The following is a 12,809-nucleotide window of genomic DNA, read 5'->3' as shown; positions in this document are numbered from 1 at the left end:
ATTAAGTGATATTTTTATGTATCAAAATTCACTTTTCATGTTGTTTCTCTACTTTCTTTTGTTATTAATGATTTAATCGATGGAGCGATGCGGTGCAAGGTGGAGCTCATCGCAAAGTGGAGCTGAGCTAGAGACAAAGGCATTGTTTGATACGGAGTCGTAGTCGGTCTCATCGACCACATCTTCACCACTATATCTCAACTACATCTAGTAAAAGATAAAATCGTTATACTTAGAAAAAAAACACCACCTTAGGGTGAGAGTGAAGAAGGTTGTTCCATCGACCACAAAAGAAAGCATATTTTTCCATGGCGAAGGAGACAACTTATGTTGCCACACAATAAAAATGACAAAACAAAATATATGATAGCATTTAACAGCCACTGTTGCATGTCCTTTTTTTCATAACGGTACTATATATTTGAAAAATTGACGTTTTGGTCAATGCAGCGAGTTGTTTTAAAAATTATTTGTACGCCTTATTATTTTCTTTTAACATGACCACAAATCTCTTCAAGGCCTCCCTCCAATATATTCTCTCACTTGTTTCTATTAGCTTACTCATGTGTCATTTATTTCTTATTGTTTCGAATCCACAGAAGGCAAGGTATATCTCAATAATGTGTCTCTATTGGTGCGCTTTTTTTGGTAAGTTTCTTTGAAGCTCCATACCCTTTAGCAGCCGTCGGCAGCAGACAACAATTGCATAAGAAATGTTAGAAGAAAAATAGTACTCCCTCCGTTCATTATATTTATTTTTAAAATAAGTATTTTCGGACGGAGGTAGCACAAAAAGTGTTTGACTGCACATGGAAAATCTGAAGATTACGTATATGCAGCATTTCCGGCCCTGACGGCGATAGACAGAAACGCCTCCTCGTCCGAAAACAGGCCATCTTGTAAGCTTCCTCGCCTTCGCACGCGGACCGCCGGCACCGGCCACCACCACCGACATGTTGCGCGCAGCCGCTTCTCGCTTCCTCGTGCCCCTCCGGAGGCCGTCCCTGTCTCCGGCACCCTCCACGGCGGCCTGCACTCTGCGGCACCTCCGCCTCTTCTCCCCGCCGCCGCAGCCGCGCCGGAGTCTGGATGCGGAGGTGACGGCGGCGGAGGCGCGGCGTCTGGTGCGGCTCGTGGGCGTGGAGGCGCTCAAGAGGCGGCTGCGGGAGGACGGGCGGGGCGAGGTGGTCGGCTACGGGGAGCTCCTCGACGCCTGCGTGGAGGCCGGCGCAGCCCGCACGCGCGGCGAGGCGGAGGTGCTGGCCCGGGCTATGGACGACGCCGGCGTCGTGCTTCTCTTCCGGGACAAGGCGTACCTCCACCCTGAGAAGGTCAACATTTTCTTCTTGCTAGGTTTTTCGTCACTAGCGCCGTCCCTCTTTCGCACCTAAACCTAACTAAACGAGGTGCTTTCATGGCGATCTGTACCCCGATTCCAATGGTAGCGTTTACTTAGTGATTCGACTTCTTGCGCACGGAGAGATTTGCTCGTGAAATCGCAAACTTCTACTAGTAGAGTTGTCCTGTTTGAAATTGCTGGAGAGATTATATTACTAGATCATATTTGCGAATTGGATGTTATGTGATTACTAATTTACCAGATCACTACATAGATTAAATATAGGTTGCAGCTCAAAGCTGATCAAATTTGGTAGAAACTCAGTGGCTTCAAATGCAATTTCATTAACCTCAGTTTTTATTTTTGGCCTATAATTATGTTGTAAGTGGGAAATGCATGTATTGGGTCATATGCATTCCTGTTTGAACCGTTGTGCCATAGGGAGTCTCATAGACTGATTTTCTGGCCAAATTGATTAGATCATATTGACCACTGTTATCAGAAACATCAAAGGGTTTTCTGTAAAATAGCATGATGGACCAAGAATACCTATTTCCTTTATCAGTAGGTAGTATAGTATAGAAGTTAGTACAACTTTGTCTCAGGCTTAGTATAACTTTGTATTAGAGCTAGTACAAAGTTAAGACATTTATTTTGGGACGGAGAGAGTAAAAAACAAGATTGGAAAATTCACATCATGTGGTAGAAATAAGGGATTTCCCTTCTCTTCACCTACCCTGGTCAGAACAAGGACCGTAGAATCCTGTGAGCAGAAAAGTGGACATTGTGTTCCTATTTAGGTGATGCCTGCACCAGTTAAAAGCATCCACCTTACATATGGGCAATAAATCCAAAAAGTTTATATTTATTCAACAAGGATTGCCTTATCAGTAATTCAGTATAACGTTGTTTCTGTTGCTTTCATATGTGGGCAAGTAACAACTTTGAAATCTTTTGTGGTGATCGATTATGCATGGTTGTGAATTACTCCCTCCGTCCCATAATTCTTGTCATTGTTTCAGTTCAAATTTGAACTAAAACAACGACAAGAATTACGGGACGGAGGGAGTATTTGGCAAGAGTTGGTGATTTTTCTTACGCTACACGAAAAAGGGCGGACATGCAATTGAATTTCCAGCTGATATATTTATGGTCAATCACTGTTTTTAGGTTGTGGACCTGGTCAGAAGGGCGGTGCCACTTGGACTCGCACCAGATAACGACACAAGAAAAGAAGAGTTTAAGCAGCTCCAGGAAAAGAAGGAAGGGATCGACAAGCTGGCACACAAGCAAGTCCGGCGAGTCCTGTGGACTGGCTTGGTGTTCTTCATGACCCAGGTTGGGCTCTTCTTCCGCCTCACGTTCTGGGAGTTCTCATGGGACGTAATGGAGCCGATCGCCTTCTTCACGACCACCTCGGGGCTGCTGGTTGGCTACGCCTACTTCCTCATCACCTCAAGGGACCCGACGTACCAAGACTTCATGGAGAGGATGTTTGAGTCAAGGAGGAGAAAGCTCTGCGTGAAGCATGGTTTCAACATGGAGAAGTACCTGGAGCTGCAGAAACATTGCAAGTGCCCTCTGGAAGGCCATCATTCTCAAGGGCATGACTCGCAACACCTGAGCTGATGTTTCTCAGCTGTTTCTTGATGCTGACAGGGTCCTCTCTAGTTTTCGGAAGAGCGACCGTTTACATTCTCCTATACTGAGTTTGTATTACCAAAATGTTATATATTTACAGAAACCAGCTGTCACCTAACAGGTTAAACCTAACATATTAAGCTTATTTAGCCCTGTGTGTATCAAGTGGATGTGCGAGCTGTGGTTTTGGTCACAGCTCTGCAAGTGTTCAACCATCGAACTTGCAGCGCCGGCAAGGCTAAGGCTTGGGCTGTCAGCCCAATGCGGTGACAGGCTGACAGCCACCATCATCTGCGTTTTGTTAGTGCGCCCTCACTCTCGAGCCCGCCAGCCATCGTTGGCTTCTCTGTATCTTTTAATCCCTCCGTTTGTAAATATAAGTCTTTTTAGATATTACACTGTTGTATTAATTACGAATGTATATAGACATATTTTAAAGTATAAATTTATTCATTTTACTCCGTATGTAGTCCTTTATTAAAATGTCTAAAAAGACTTGTATTTAGGAACGGAGGGAATAGAAGCTAACGCTTGCCATTTCAAAGATTTGCACCATTATTGGAGTGAGCAAACCTCTATGAACTCACGCAGAACAAACATCAACCACAGCTTAAGAGAAAGGATGAAAAAAGAGAGCAGGAAAGTATTGCCATTCCACAAAGGCAGAGATATTAGATTGCAGCGTATAACAGGAAATTGGCTTTCTAGTATGAAAACGGAAATGTCAATACAACATTCTCACACTGAGTACATGAGATAAAGTACTGGTCCCCTCATGTACAATCCCTTGGTTGATTACTGTTATGCGCCCACATGTTCCAATATTCAGACAGTACAATTTTTGGACAACAGTACCTCTTAACACTTCAAAAATATTTGTCCTAGGAAACTTGAAAGTCGCCGCACATCAAAACATTTATGAAAGAAGGGTTGTGTCCATGTTGTTTCCTATTAGTAATGGACCATTGGTTTGGTTGACCCATGTCTGATACTGATCTCACCATCGGTGTTGTATCTGAAAGGGATAACAAAAAGATTAAATGTCAGTGTCGGTGGCTAGAGAAACATAATTGCAAACTAATATGCCAGCAACTGCATTGCTTTACTTCTTATCTTGACTAACTGCGGGCAACCAGTTCCTTATCTGAAGGGCAAGAGTCAACTGGTAAGTTTTTAGACGTTTCCATCTCACATTGTTTGCTGCTATCATCAGCTGAGAAAAGAATATTGTTAAAAAATAGTTTCCGCATCATAGAAAGTGATGTGATTTCCAGTAGCTGACAGAAATTTGATGTCTCAAGAAAACTCTGAAAACAATGGAATTTCACAAGCATTGTATGAAAAGAATCTCAGAATTGTTCTGAAGAAGGTGGTGCAGAGTTGAACACTGGGAAATCGTACTTCTACAAAATACACCAAGCATCCATGTCCACATAACAATGACAGGTATTTTCTCGCTAACAAATTACTACACTGAAAGATGAATACCAGGGGCAATGGATTAGCTCCATTCAGAAATATATGGCATTTTAAAAAGCAAGCAAAATTCTAACTTTGATAGGTAAAAGTAATATAAAATATCTATTTTAGATTGTGTAAAATTTAACCAACATATTCATATAAAATATAATGGTCAAACTTGCATACTGGAGGCCATGCTCATGTCTAAATGGCGTTTATTTATGAAGTATGAACACAAGGAGTAAAAAATTGACTAGATAACCATGCAAATAAAAGGTAGCAGTAAATCAGGTATTTCTTGAGAATTAGCACATTTTGAGCTTCTAATATCTTATTCTGCCTAAATGGGTTGCATAAACCAATCAGAAAGTTAGTTACATATGCACGGAAATGGATTTATTATTATTTAACAGAAACATGCCATTTCAACTTGTAAAGAATGCTTGACTGTCATTGGGCAAATAAATGGTTACAGGCGCCACAGGACTAACCAGCTTTCTTCCCAGACTTCTTGAACCGTCGATCTTTCTTTCTATCACTATTTGATGGCTTGTTGTACAAATCCTTATACTTTTCAAGCAAATCCTTCTTCTCTTCTAATAGACCAAGCATTTCATATGCAACTTCAACTTTCCGTATATAGTCTTTACTAGGACACTTGCGACCACATGCTTCAAGGACACCGAAGAGCTAAGCCATCAGAGAAGGCAAGGCATGGTAAGATAATATTAGAAATTACCAGCCAATAAACTTGAAGTGAAATAATTGGTACCAGTCAGTGAAGAGTAGAAGAAGTCTGAGGTCCATACCTTGATAAGCCTATCTAGCATATTGTTTCTGTAGTAAATAGCCAACATAAGACCGCAGAAACGCCAAGGAACTGAATGCAGGTCATGGGCTATTTTCTTCTCCCAGATTTTATGTGCTTCCTCTGCTCTGTTGTCCTTCTCAAGTGCACGCACTAATTGCTCGTATGTTCTGATCGTATTTCCTTGCCCTTTGCTCAACATCCATTTTATTACCTAGGTGTGTAGTGGGCAGAAACATAATTCATACTGTATAAAAGATAAATACAATAAAATTATAATCTGCAATACTTGGACAATTCTATGCCATTGTTCCTCCTTTTCAAGAGCTACAATTGCTTGCTTTAACGAGGCGAGTGGAAAGTCCTGCTCAAAGGCGATCCACGCATCAAGGGTGCTGTAAACAGCTTCTTTTGAATCTTCAAGATCAAGAAGCTGCAATTTAGAGATGCAGTAGTTAATTAATTTGTTCCAGTGAGCAGCAGTGGATAAATGCCAGCAATAAATAAAATCTCTAGTTGGGTTTCAAGAAGCACATCTAATCCATACTGTGCTCTCTACATAAATAAAGGCTGCAATTTGTGTACTGAGGTGAATCCTAAATTCCCAATACACTAAGCTGCATATGATAAGTCATTCTGTTGTTAAAACCAAGATATGTTTGGTAAAACCTACTTGTAAAAATTAAGCATATTTCAATGAGTAAGCTACTAAAAGTTTTTAGGGACAACAGTTGCTAGTTGATTACAGAGTGCAAGCTCATTACTTGCCTTGAAGGTGCAAGCAGACTTTTTGTAGTTCATATCTGGTATATAATAAGTGAAATTGCACTTCTGCTACAACATTTTGATTGTTAGTTATTACATACAATCCTTTAAACAATTCAAACATGTGATTAGGAGCTGTACAGGCACCAGCTAAGGTATAAGTATCATTGACGCATGGTAAACTCAAAAGATAGAAAAGATAATATCAAGACTATCTTTATGTAGTGACATACAGTGTGGATAAGGAATTTCCTTTTCTCTGCTGATGAAAGGGTGTGCCCTGCTGGCCCTTGTTTCAACCCCCTTGTGCTCTTTTGTATGCGATCAATGACCGCATCATTATCCTGTGAAGCAAAATCAAATTACTTAACATGTTGTCTATCATAATTCTTGGGATTAACAAAATGAGGCCACAAGTGAAGCACAGGGCTAAAACTCTGTCAAAATACCTTTACGGCCATGCTTGGCTTCTTAAACTCCTTTTGCCGATACCCTCGACGAGCATTGGTAACTTTATCATCAGTAGAGAAGCTCTTGGTACCATGCTTGCCAAACCAACCTGCCATGGATTAAACATATTTCATCAAAGGCATCAATCATCGAGAAGAAAATGAAGGGTGATCGGGTATGGCAAAGTGGAAGAAAGGTCTTACATGAAACAAACAAGAGCGGCTCGGCGTGTGAACCCCATCCCCTGCACAATGCAGGCAATATTATTTGGAGAAGTCAGAGGTGAAAAAAGTTTGACTTTTTCAAAAGTTATCTTGTCATGGAAGGGACTTAGAAGCAATGAAGCAAGCAGAAAGATTAACTCACGTGCTATAATCTTATAATTGTACCACTCAAATATAGAAAAGTGTCATATTGCACCAGAAATGGAGCAAGAACGCCACCAGCTAACCAATAAGGAACAAGGGTGCTTTTAAGGGAAGGGAACGTTTTGACAGCGGATTGGATAAAAGGGAGCAAATCTCACGAGTATGCAGCGGCAGGGTCGGAGGCAGCAAAGCTGGCGACCGGTAGGCGGCGCAGAACGCCGGAGCATCGCCGGAGATGGCCGAGCATGGCTGCGGGAGGAATGAAAGGCCCTTAATCAGTGGCGGAGCTACAAAAAAAATTGCTGGGCGGGCCACGCTAAAGAAGAACACATTTCAGTTCTGAATGTTGTCATCAATAAGTACCATCAGTAAACAACAATGAATTTACATAAGCTGTAAACAACAATGGCTTTGCATAAACTGTAAATAACAAGATCTTCAGTGGTTTATTTATGTTACCACAGACGAATAGATAATAACCTAAGTGAAATTTAAGGGAAATATATTGGGAATGAATCAAAGAAAATAACCTATGCAGCTTGCAGGGCAAGGAGAATAGAAGAGGATCAGATTCAGAGAAGGAGATGTGTCGCCGGCTTGCCGCTGCTAGCTGCGTGCGCTTGCGTTGCCGCGTGGCGCCAGTCGTGGGTCGGCAGACTCGCTGTCGTCGTGACGTCCAGCCGTGGGCGGCGGTCGATGTGTGCCGCTGGCCGGTGGCGGAGCCGCAGGGGCCGGCGGCTGCTGTGTCCTGTGCGGCGGCGGGCGGCGGCTGCGTGTTGTGTGGATGTGTTGTGTTGGGCTGGGCTGCTGGTCGAATGTGTGTGCTGTGTTAGCTGGGCCACTACTATGTTTTTGCCCTTTTTTTTTTTTTTGCCGCTTCTCGTTATCGTTGGCGCCAACATCGCTACTGGCTAGCAACCCTAGCGAATACCCCCCTGCGCTCCGGCCCAGTCTAGTTTCTTCCACCCGGTTTTGGGAAACCTTCACTGAACTAGGTTTTCATTCTTTTTTCTGATATTTCATTCTTTTGAGCCGGTGGCAGATAACAGCTGATGGGATGTCGGCAGCCCGAGTTCGAGTCTCACCTCTGGAGTTTCTCCTGTAAAGCGACGACGGGGTGGCATCTACTTTCCCTCCGTTCTCGGTTTTTTTTCATTTTTTTTCTTATTTGTTTTTCTTTTTTCCTTTTATTTTTTGAAGTTCGTTTATTTATAATTTCCATATTTTTTTTTCTTTTCTCTGTTTTTCAACTTTTATGAAACATTTCTAAATTTCGTGAACATATTTTGAGATCGTGGACATTTGTGGAATTCGTGAATACCTTTTTATGAAACTACGAATACTATTCAAATTCTCGGATATTTTAAATTTTTATGATTTTTCTTAGATTGTGAACATTTTCATGAAACTACTGAAGAATTTTATTCGATCAATATTTTTTGAACTGGCGAACATTTTTGAATCTATGCACATTTTTGGAATCTATGAACATATTTTTGATTCAGCAAATTTATCTGAGTCGATGAACATCTTTTGAATCTGTCAACATTTTTTGAATTCACGAGTTTTTCTTAGAATCGGTGAATTCTTTTTGAATCTATGCCCATGTTTTGAATATGGAAACATTTTCTGAAATTCATCAACATTATTTTGACATTGTTTTCGAAAAAATGAACATTTTGAATCAATGAACATGTTTTGAAACTATGATTTTTTGGCAATTCAAGAACATTTGATTATCTTTTGAACATTTAGAAACCATGAAGATTTTCTGAAGCACAATTTTTTTTCAAAACCATGAACATTTTTTCAATATGCGATTTTTTTAAGAAAAGCATGAACATTTTTTCTAAACGATGAACAATTTATTGTTTCTAGAACAGCTTTCCAAATTTTATATTTTTTACAAATTTGGATTCTTTAAATCTCGTATTATTTTAAAGAAGAAAGGATAAAAACAAAACAAAATAGGTGGGCATCCCACCCCTCTCCTGGGCCGGCCCAATAGGGCTCACCGGGTGGGGGGGGGGGGGGTGGGGGGGGGAGTGTGCGCTCGCTTGTTTGCGAGCGCGTCACGTGGTAAATAGGAGCACTCCCCCTTATGGAGCGATTATTGAGGAAGTTCTCGATCATGTAACTTTATTCATGAATGTAGGAACTTCAATTTTGAAGCTCATAATCATGCTAAATTTGCGTGTATGCTAGAAATAGGTCATCATGTTTTCTTGGGAAATCCTCATGACCCTAGGCTTGTACGAATGAACATTGTTGCAATTCAATAAAGTTGGCAAAATTCATCTTAAAAATAACTATATGTACAAGAAGAACACCTATTTTGACTAGGTTTTATCACTTTTTTTTGTCGAACTAGGATCTATCCCTCAGTCGCTAGTTTTGGGAATGTTCTAGAGAGTTTCATTTGGTCTTTTCAGTCGGTTCCTCCTTTACTATTTTTTGGCTTTTTTATGTTTTCTCTTTTCCTTTTATTAGTTTTTATTTTATTATTTTGATTTCATTTGAAAAGCATGAAGTTTATTTTCCGAATTCGCTAAATATTTTTAAATTCCTGAACATTTTTCAAATTAAAATAAAATCTTGAACTTTTTAAAATTCATAAATTATTTTACCCATCATTTTTTTGCATGTTGTGTTGGTCAGATGATGAGGGTTGGGCATAGTTATAATGTTTATTTCTCTATCGCATGGCAGGCCACGACTCAGGCTGGCCTTAATATAGCTCCACCGGTGCTCATATGTTTACTCGAGATCTATGATCGGTCAAATAGTTGGCATGGACCGGGGTGACGGTGATGGTGGAGCAAAAGCTTAAAGGTTGCGTCGATTGCAACATATGAGTGACAATGTTGTTTCTGAGTTCGGGGCGTGTGAAGAGAAAATGGGAATCACCAAATCGAGGTAGGAGCGGGCGACGGCACTACATACTAGTGAGACCCCGTGAGGAGTCATAGCCGGTCGGAAGTCACATGTAGGCATGAAAGGGGAAAATGAGGCAAGATCATAGTGTTGGAATTATGCCCTAGAGGCAATAATAAATATAGTTATTATTATAATTCATGTATCAAGACAATCATTTATTATCCATGCTATAATTGTATTGAATGAAGACTCATTTACATGTGTGGATACATAGACAAAACACCGTCCCTAGCATGCCTCTAGTTGGCTAGCCAGTTGATCAAAGATAGTCAGTGTCTTCTGATTATGAACAAGGCGTTGTTGCTTGATAACTGGATCACGTCATTAGGAGAATCACGTGATGGACTAGACCCAAACTAATAGACGTAGCATGTTGATCGTGTCATTTTGTTGCTACTGTTTTCTGCGTGTCAAGTATTTATTCCTATGACCATGAGATCATATAACTCACTGACACTGGAGGAATGCTTTGTGTGTATCAAACGTCGCAACGTAACTGGGTGACTATAAAGATGCTCTACAGGTATCTCCGAAGGTGTTAGTTGAGTTAGTATGGATCAAGACTGGGATTTGTCACTCCGTGTGACGGAGAGGTATCTCGGGGCCCACTCGGTAATACAACATCACACACAGGCCTTGCAAGCAATGTAACTTAGTGTAAGTTGCGGGATCTTGTATTACGGAACGAGTAAAGAGACTTGCCGGTAAACGCGATTGAAATAGGTATACGGATACTGACGATCGAATCTCGGGCAAGTAACATACCGAAGGACAAAGGGAATAACATACGGGATTATATGAATCCTTGGCACAGTGTCACTTCAACTACCATCAGGATTAGTGATGAACTTAAATCATTGTTATTTAGTGCCTGCGTTGAGCATGAACATTATATCTGGATCTTGTTTATTGCGAGACGGTTACTCTTTTAAGTCAGAGAATAATGGTTGTTCTATTTCTATGAGTAACATCTTTTATGATCATGCACCGAATGTGAGAGGATTGTTCATATTGAATCTTGATAGCGATACGCATATACATAACATTGAGACCAAAAGAGTTAGAGTTAACAATGATAGCGCCATATTTTTGTGGCACTGCCGCTTAGGTCATATTGGTGTAAAGCGCATGAAGAAACTCCATGCTGATGGACTTTTGGAGTCACTTGACTTTGATTCACTTGACACGTGCGAACCATGCCTCATGGGCAAGATGACTAAGACTCCGTTCTCAGGAACAACGGAGCGTGCAAGTGACTTGTTGGAAATCATACATACCGATGTGTGTGGTCCGATGAGCGTGGAGGCACGCGGCGGATATCGTTATTTTCTCACCTTCACTGACGATTTAAGTAGATATGGTTATGTCTACTTGATGAAGCACAAGTCTGAAACATTTGAAAAGTTCAAGCAATTTCAGAGTGAAGTGGAAAATCATTGTAACAAAAAGATCAAGTTCCTACGGTCTGATCGTGGGGGTGAATATCTGAGTTTCGAGTTTGGTGCTCACTTAAGACAGTGTGGAATTGTTTGACAGTTGACACCGCCTGGAACACCACAGCGTAATGGTGTGTCCGAACGTCGTAATCGCACTCTATTAGAGATGGTGCGGTCTATGATGTCTCTTACTGATTTGCCGTTATCATTTTGGGGTTATGCATTAGAAACAGCTGCATTCACTTTAAATAGGGCACCATCAAAATCCGTTGAGACGACACCATACGAACTGTGGTATGGCAAAAGGCCAAAGTTGTCGTTTCTTAAAGTTTGGGGATGCGATGCTTATGTCAAAAAGCTTCAGCCTGAAAAGCTGGAACCCAAAGCGGAAAAGTGCGTCTTCATAGGTTACCCAAAAGAGACAGTTGGGTACACCTTCTATCTCAAATCCGAGGGCAAAGTGTTTGTTGCTACAAATGGAGCTTTTCTCGAGAAGGAGTTTCTCTCGAGAGAATTGAGTGGGAGGAAGATAGAACTTGACGAGGTTGTCGAACCTCTCATCCCTCTGGATGGTGGCGCAGGGCAAGGGGAAACCTCTGTCATTGCGACGCCGGTTGAGGAGGAAGTTAATGATGATGATCATGAAACTCCAGTTCAAGTTTCTGTTGAACCACGCAGGTCGACGAGATCACGTGCTGCTCCAGAGTGGTACGGTAATCCCGTCTTGTCAATCATGTTGTTAGACAACAATGAACCTGCAAATTATGAAGAAGCAATGGTGGGCCCAGATTCCAACAAATGGCTAGAAGCCATGAAGTCCGAGATAGGATCCATGTATGAGAACAAAGTGTGGACTTTGGAGATACTGCCTGAGGGCCGCAAGGCTATTCAGAACAAATGGATCTTTAAGAAAAAGACGGACGCTGACGGCAATGTAACCGTTTATAAAGCTCGACTTGTGGCAAAGGGTTTTTCACAAGTTCCAGGAGTTGACTACGATGAGACTTTCTCACTCGTAGCGATGCTTAAGTCCGTCAGAATCATGTTAGCAATAGCTGCATTTTTCGATTATGAAATCTGGCAGATGGATGTCAAAACGGCATTCCTTAACGGTTTCCTTAAGGAAGAGTTGTATATGATACAACCCGAAGGTTTTGTCGATCCTAAGAATGCTAACAAGGTGTGCAAGCTCCAGCGATCCATTTATGGACTGGTGCAAGCATCTCGGAGTTGGAACAAACGCTTTGATGAGGTGATCAAAGCATTTGGGTTTGTACAAGTGGTTGGAGAATCTTGTATTTACAAGAAAGTGAATGGGAGCTCTCTGGCGTTTCTAATATTATATGTGGATGACATATTACTGATTGGAAACAATGTAGAGTTTTTAGAGAGCATAAAGGATTACTTGAATAAAAGTTTCTCTATGAAGGACCTAGGAGAAGCTGCTTACATTCTAGGCATTAAGATCTATAGGGATAGATCAAAACGCCTGATAGGACTTTCACAAAGCACATACCTTGATAAAGTTTTGAAGAGGTTCAAAATGGAACAGTCCAAGAAAGGGTTCTTGCCAGTTCTACAAGGTACGAGATTGAGTAAGACTC

General features: G+C 41.2%; 2 protein-coding genes across 2 annotated transcripts; one reads left to right on the top strand and one right to left on the bottom strand.

The window, feature by feature from the left end:
- The first annotated feature begins 842 nt into the window (after positions 1 to 842).
- LOC123448106 (calcium uniporter protein 6, mitochondrial-like) lies at positions 843 to 3,129 on the top strand. The gene is made up of 2 exons (XM_045124877.1): positions 843 to 1,331; positions 2,510 to 3,129. The coding sequence occupies exons 1-2, from the start codon at positions 954 to 956 to the stop codon at positions 2,966 to 2,968; spliced, it is 837 nt and encodes a 278-aa protein (XP_044980812.1). The 5' UTR covers positions 843 to 953; the 3' UTR covers positions 2,969 to 3,129.
- A 537-nt stretch (positions 3,130 to 3,666) lies between these two features.
- LOC123448105 (pentatricopeptide repeat-containing protein At4g18975, chloroplastic) lies at positions 3,667 to 7,632 on the bottom strand. Its single transcript, XM_045124876.1, has 10 exons — positions 7,363 to 7,632; positions 6,991 to 7,081; positions 6,668 to 6,708; positions 6,464 to 6,573; positions 6,248 to 6,358; positions 5,539 to 5,682; positions 5,251 to 5,463; positions 4,933 to 5,131; positions 4,087 to 4,193; positions 3,667 to 3,995 (listed from the first exon to the last, which is right to left on the bottom strand). Exons 2-9 carry the CDS (start codon positions 7,077 to 7,079, stop codon positions 4,099 to 4,101), a joined length of 1,002 nt encoding a protein of 333 aa, XP_044980811.1. The 5' UTR covers positions 7,080 to 7,081; positions 7,363 to 7,632; the 3' UTR covers positions 3,667 to 3,995; positions 4,087 to 4,098.
- Positions 7,633 to 12,809: the final 5,177 nt, after the last annotated feature.

This window comes from Hordeum vulgare, chromosome 4H (assembly GCF_904849725.1).
Source record: "Hordeum vulgare subsp. vulgare chromosome 4H, MorexV3_pseudomolecules_assembly, whole genome shotgun sequence".
Lineage (NCBI taxonomy): Eukaryota > Viridiplantae > Streptophyta > Magnoliopsida > Poales > Poaceae > Hordeum > Hordeum vulgare.
The sequence above is the reverse complement of the archived record's forward strand: the minus strand, read 5'-3'. Positions and strand labels throughout refer to the sequence as shown.